Source organism: Grus americana, chromosome Z, assembly GCF_028858705.1.
Source record: "Grus americana isolate bGruAme1 chromosome Z, bGruAme1.mat, whole genome shotgun sequence".
Lineage (NCBI taxonomy): Eukaryota > Metazoa > Chordata > Aves > Gruiformes > Gruidae > Grus > Grus americana.
This window is the reverse complement of record NC_072891.1, coordinates 86,267,129-86,273,128: the sequence shown is the minus strand read 5'-3', so window position 1 is coordinate 86,273,128 and position 6,000 is coordinate 86,267,129. Positions and strand designations below refer to the sequence as shown.

The following is a 6,000-nucleotide window of genomic DNA, read 5'->3' as shown; positions in this document are numbered from 1 at the left end:
GTGAAAATAAAAAGAGTAAACCACAAGGCAGGTACATATATTGAAATGCTTCTTTAGATAGATAGCCTTTGTCACTTTCCCCAGTATAGATGAAGAACTAAATTCATCTTTTGTTTTATTCTTTTGATTCCTGCTCATCGAGTAATCCATTATTTACAAGAAAGCAAACCTTTTAAAGAGCTTCCATTTTAGCACACTTCTGCTTTGATTTACAGATGTCATCTCAGAAATTGAGACACATAACCTTCCTCCAAGCCTTGTTCCATTTGAGCTTTGTTATTTGATGCTTTTACTTTTAGGTGTTTGTATTCACTTCCAGAAATCAAAGTAGGTTGACTTACTTGTGATTTTCTGTCCTCAGGTTTTTTTGACTATTACTACGTTGGGCTTTTGCTAGTCCTGAAATGTCACTTATCTGACAGAACTTCTAAAAAAAAAAAAAAGGAAAATCTCCAGTTCAGAGGTTATTTTGGCTATTTTCTCAAATATTGTAGATTGAATTCCCAAAGCCCTGTCGATTTGAAAGCATCCATTTTATCTCAGTACTTTTAATTTGTATTCCTCATGTTCTGTTCAGCAAAAGTTGTATTGTCAAATGTCTGGTTGCAAACTTTTTTGGGAAAGCTGAATCAGAATATAGGTGGCCAAATCCTTGATGGTGTAAAGAAGTGACTTTTGAAATGAAACCCAAAAAGTACACTGGAGAAAGGTATGGCTTACTGTATGCAAGAAATACTTATTTTGCTTCAGTTTGTTTCAGGAACATAGAAACCTGTCCTGAAATAATCCTGCTGCTATTAATTAAAAAAGAAACTTTAGATAGTATTAAGCATCCAAAAATGCAGTGATGGGGCCACTAGTCCAGCGTGCTATCATGAGAAAACAGTGCAATTATCTACAACTCTCTTTCTCTTTAGAAAAAAATATGAGTGTGTCAGAAGAGCTGAGGTTTTTTACCCCGCATACTTCCAGGAACCAGCCCGGTCGTGTTAGGCGTTTTGCGCCCACAGCTGTCGAAGGACACGTCTGCCCGCAGACCCCTTTGCTGCTGCAGCGCTGCTGTGCGTGCATGAGCCATCGGAACGTACCCTCCACAAGGTCACCGCGGGCCGGGGCCGACGCCAGCCCGGCCGGGCAGGAGCAGCGCTGGCAGGTGTCTCACGCCCCCACCTTCACCCAAAAGCCTGGGTGTCCCCCGGCTCCACCGGCTGCGGGGAAACTGCAGCATCGCATCGCATCGCATCGCACCCCCCCCCCCGCCCCGCAGCAGCAGCGGTCGCCGGGGCGCGGTGGCGGCAGCCGGTTGCGAGTCGGGGCTGCAGCGCCGTTTTCCCTCGCTGCCTCCAGCACGATGCGACTGTCACAAATACAAAAATAGGTGGGGAGGGGGGCAGGATAAGCCCACTCCCGCTATGTCCCTGCACTGCCGCACGTATATATAGGCGAGCCGCCGGCAGCCCGCGCCCGGCAGTCGCTCCGCGCCCCTCCATTAACTTTTCCGCCCGGCTCCGCGCCCCTGCGCAGCCCGGCTCCGCGCAGCCCGCCCCCGCCGCGGCCACCGAAGGACTGCCCGGGAAGGCGGCGGGGGGGGGGGGCTCACGGCGGTAAACTTTCCCCCCGGCGGGGCAGCGGAGGGGGCTTCGTCCTTTCTTTAACTTCCGCGGCGCGGCTTCAGCCCCATCGCCAGCCCCGCGCTCCCTCGGCCGTGCCGCGCTGAGCGGGGGGCGGCGCGGCGGAGCCCCGCGCTCGTCCCCGGCGGCGGGCGCCGCTCCGGCCCGCCCCGCACAGGAGTGAAGGCGCCGGGCTCCGGCGGGCTCTGCTGCTGTTGCTCCCGCAGCCGCCGCAGCAGCAGGAGGAGGAGGAGGAGGATGGAGCCGGGCAAAGAGCCCCGGGCGGCCGCGGGGGAGAAGCCCGGCGAGCCCGAGCCGGCGGTGTCCTTCCAGGCCCGGCTGTGGAAGAACCTGCAGCTCGGGGGCAAGGGCCGGAGCGGCGGCGGCGGGCGGGCGGCAGCCGAGCGCCGCACTGCGGAGCCCCCCGCCCCGCCGCCGGCCAGCGGCAAGGGGGACCTGCCGCCCGCCGCCAAGTGGAGCGGTTTCAAGCGGCGGAAGCAAGTGCTGGACCGCGTCTTTTCGTCCTCCCAGCCCAACCTCTGCTGCTCGGCCGCTGAGCCGCTGGAGCCGGGCGGCGAGTCCGGCTCCGCCCTGCGCCGTCTGCGGGAGCACCTGCTCCCCCAGGGCAAGGGGCCACCGCCCGGCCGCCGAGAGGACCCTGCCGCCGGGGATGAGGGGCCCAAGGGCGGGAAGGAGGGGCGCCGGCCCGGGGCGCACCTGTCCCACCAGAAGAGCTCCTCGCTGCCCAGCACCGCCTGCCTGGAGCAGCTGCTGCAGGGCTCGCCCACCGCCGGCAGGAAGAAGGAGCAGCGGGCGGAGGAGGGCGACGGCAGCGCGGTGAGTGTCGGCCCCCGCCGCGCCCCCCGGGGTTGCGCTAACGGGCAGCGCCGCCGGCCCTCGGCGGGCGAACAGGCGGTCCCGGGGGGGGGGGGGGAGGCGAGGCGGGAAGGTGGTTCCCGGGGAGGGGAGGCGAGACAGGAGGGCGGCCTCTGGGGCGGGGAGGGGAGGGGCCGGGCGGCGGGGCGGGAAGACGGCCGGGGCCGGCGTTCTCCGCCGCCCGTTGGAGCCAAGCGCCCTTCGCCTCACGGGCAGAACCGCCTCGGGGCCGTCCTGCGGCCGTGCCCCGGCACCCCTTCCCCCGCCGCAGGGCTCGGCTGGGCTCCCCGGCGGCCGTCGTGACAGGCGGTGTGGGGGCCGTGTCCGCCCCGAGCCGTGGGCGCGCCGCGCTGAGAAGGGTGTTCGTACTCCGGAGCAGGAGTGACCTTCCTCAGACCTTCCGTGTACAAACCGTGCAGAGAAAAGGTGTCCCGAGGGCTGAAGTTGGGGTTTCGTACCAGCAACGCGGGTTCCTTCACGCCTTTCCCCAGAGCCACCCTCCGGCTCTGCCAGAGCCCCTCGCTGCGGGTTTCCGTCCTTGACGCTTCCTGCACGGGTTTTGCCGAGGGAAACTCTGCTGTTTCCTTGCCTGGCTATTCAAATTGGAATTATTTTAATTTCTGCTGGACATCCGAACAACGACCACTAGTACAAATTTAATAGAGGGTAGATAATTAATTGGTGGAACGTACCAGGCAGCATCACACGTGGCTGTTGGTTCAGGCTGATGAAAGAGTCGATCTTCCCCCTTGTTGGGGGGATGTGTACAAAGCCATAGCTCTTCCCACTGTCATTTTTGAAATGAAGTGGTGAAGCTAGTGCTGGTAGGGGCTGCTGAATCTTGGAATACATTTCCTGCAAGAAAAGTGCAAAACATATGAGTCATTCTGGAGTTTGTGTAGTTCTAAGGAGTCATCCGCTTTTTGCAGGAATAGTCGACTAATACATGTTATTATATATTGTCTTCTGCCATAATTAGGGCGAAACAAGTAACTGAAGTAAAAGGCACTCTCCGTCTGTTTGTTATCAAAGCTGTATGAATATATTTGGCTTCTGTCAGGGTTACAGAACCTGCAGTTGCGGTCCAGCGAAGAGCGGTCGTGGTTCTGCGAGGACTTAGAAGCATCCCTTGAGGCCAGCTGGACTTTCGCATCCCTCCACAGAGTTCAGCCCTCACCTTTACAAACATGGGACCTAGACCTAACTTTATGTCTGAGTCCCATGGGGTTGTTCTGGTGATAAGCACTGTGCTGACTTGAAGTTACTGTGGTTATAAATCTTGTATAAAATTGTATGAATCATAGAAAGCATGCTTGTAAATGTTTTAGGTCATGGCTTCTTGACGTGGGATTATTTTGACAGGCATTTACAAAGTGGGCATTTCCTTTCCATAGTCAGTCCCTTTCTCCCCACTACCCCTGGCTCACAAAAATGTATTTCACGCTTTAAGTACTATTGTTTGGGACTACAAGATATTCTTCTGTTTTAAAGACAGCTACATCTAGCAATTAATAAATATAAAAATGTGGAGTGTTTTTTTCCAATGCTGTTCTGCTCTTGTCTTCAGCAAAGAAACAGCACATTTATTTACAAAACATGTCCATTGTTATTTAGTTGCGAAGGCATTACTCTTGTTTTGAACAAGGTACAGTCATAACATTTGGAAGGAATACTGCTAATCAAAACAAAGTGGTACCCAAGCTTTCCAACATTTGTCTTTAATTAGCAGGATTATGGCCAATTCCTCCAAGCAGTTTCTAGTATTAACTTGCCTGCATACCAGACCCGCTATTTTTGATATTAAATAAAGCTTGTTTATGTCCTTGTGTGTTGGTGGAGTCTGCAGAGCTGCTGATCATGATGTTTGTTTTGGAGGGATGATTCGAAACAGCTGTTCTGCTCTTCCATAATCAGCACATCCTCTGCCTCTCTCATCTCTAGAGGTATAATCTCACTCAGATTATTAAATCTGATTTAATTCACCAGCTTCATTGAGCTGCGGGATAGTTGGGGAAGTGAGACTCAGACTACAAAGTGCTGTTGGACTGTCTTCAGTTGTGTCTGCTACTCTTCAGTGGTCTCTTACAGAGCAAGTACCTTCCACTGTGAGCAGCTGGAGTTTCCAATCCAATATATCCCAGGAGTCAGGTCTTGCACACTCACATGCTGCACCCCCATGTCAGTAAGGTCCCTGCCTAACTTCAGTCATGGCATTTACACACCTCTGAGGATCTGGGATTAGAATTATTGTAACGTGTTTGGAATAACTTTCATTTTTCAAATCCAAATTTTACTTACAGCAGCATAGACTTTCAGAGGTGTCCAGATTCTTATTGCCTAGCAGCCTTATATGTCCAAATATGAGAAGAATTCTAGTAATTGAGATTAAAAAAGTAAAACAATACTAGAATTACAAGTTGCTTTAAAATGTTTTTTAAATTTGATTGAAATACAGGGGCAGGCCAATGCTACTGCCTCTTTCAGATCAAGACTGTTGAATTTTTTAGCAAATCTGTACACAAAAAGACCTACTAGATATTTTAAGGGAGGTGGTGGGGAAAAATAAAATCCCGTGAGAAGTCAAATTTCTTGTGCTTTTAAGATGAAACAATACCGTTGTCATCTGTGAAAAGGAGCACAAGTTAGTGTGGTAGATGGGAAGATTTACAGTGTAAATTGCTGTACTCTGTGTGGATTTAATCTTGGGATGTACTTTTTGGCATAGTCAAACCATTTAAAAATAATTTGAACTAATTAAAATGCGGTATAGCAATACTGCATTGGACATGGGCAATCTAGTAGAGAGCTAGTTTTCTCAGCATTGAATAAAGCTTGTGTTGTAGTGAATAGGATTAGTATCTTGGTTTGAGTAAAGGTGCACACTTAAGAGTGGAGTCTTACACAAAGAATAATCATTACATTTGAGCACTAAATACTGATTGAGTTCTCTCCTGAAGAACGAATACTTGTCAAAGCTGTCCTTGAATAGTTTTGGGGAGAAAAGGGGATCATAACTACTACATTTGTTGGCAGTAAACGTAGGTTCCTTTTAAAGGGTGGCCAAAGTATAAATATGGTTTATTAGGACAGAGAAATAAACACATGCAAAATTAAACATCATCCTTCTTCCAGCTTCCAAAGGCTATATGGCAGGTTTGCTTGGCCAAACCTTTCCTAACCCTAGACATGGCAGCCGGTCACCTTCGTATCGCTGGGAACTGCAGGATGTGTGCTGCACTCTTCAGGGAGCTGAGGGTGGTGGAAACCTCTTGGAGTGTTTCACGGGCAGGAGATGAGAACAGCCCTCCAGGGCTTCTGCTGTTCCACGGGACTACCAGTGGCTGAGCATGCCACCATGCCCAAGGCAGTGCGGCAAGGGTTATTCCACTTGCCCCTTATAATTTGCATCTCATTGCTAGCGGGAGCTTGGATTTACCCAGCAGTGCCTATGCCAGCATTGCCTTTCCCCTGAGTGTGAGACATAGCTTTGCACAGGCAGCTTTACACCAATTGC

The 6,000-nt window shown here is 51.7% G+C and overlaps 1 protein-coding gene across 2 annotated transcripts in view; it reads left to right on the top strand.

Annotated features, from left to right (window-relative positions):
- Positions 1-1,317: 1,317 nt before the first annotated feature.
- The window catches only part of MCTP1 (multiple C2 and transmembrane domain containing 1), a 283,726-nt gene continuing 279,043 nt past the window's right edge, over positions 1,318-6,000 (top strand). For both annotated transcript variants that reach the window (XM_054810646.1, XM_054810645.1), the window contains exon 1: positions 1,318-2,447. In XM_054810646.1, coding sequence (XP_054666621.1) covers positions 1,869-2,447 — 579 coding nt within the window. In that variant the 5' untranslated portion in view covers positions 1,318-1,868. The remainder of the gene's footprint in view (positions 2,448-6,000) is intronic.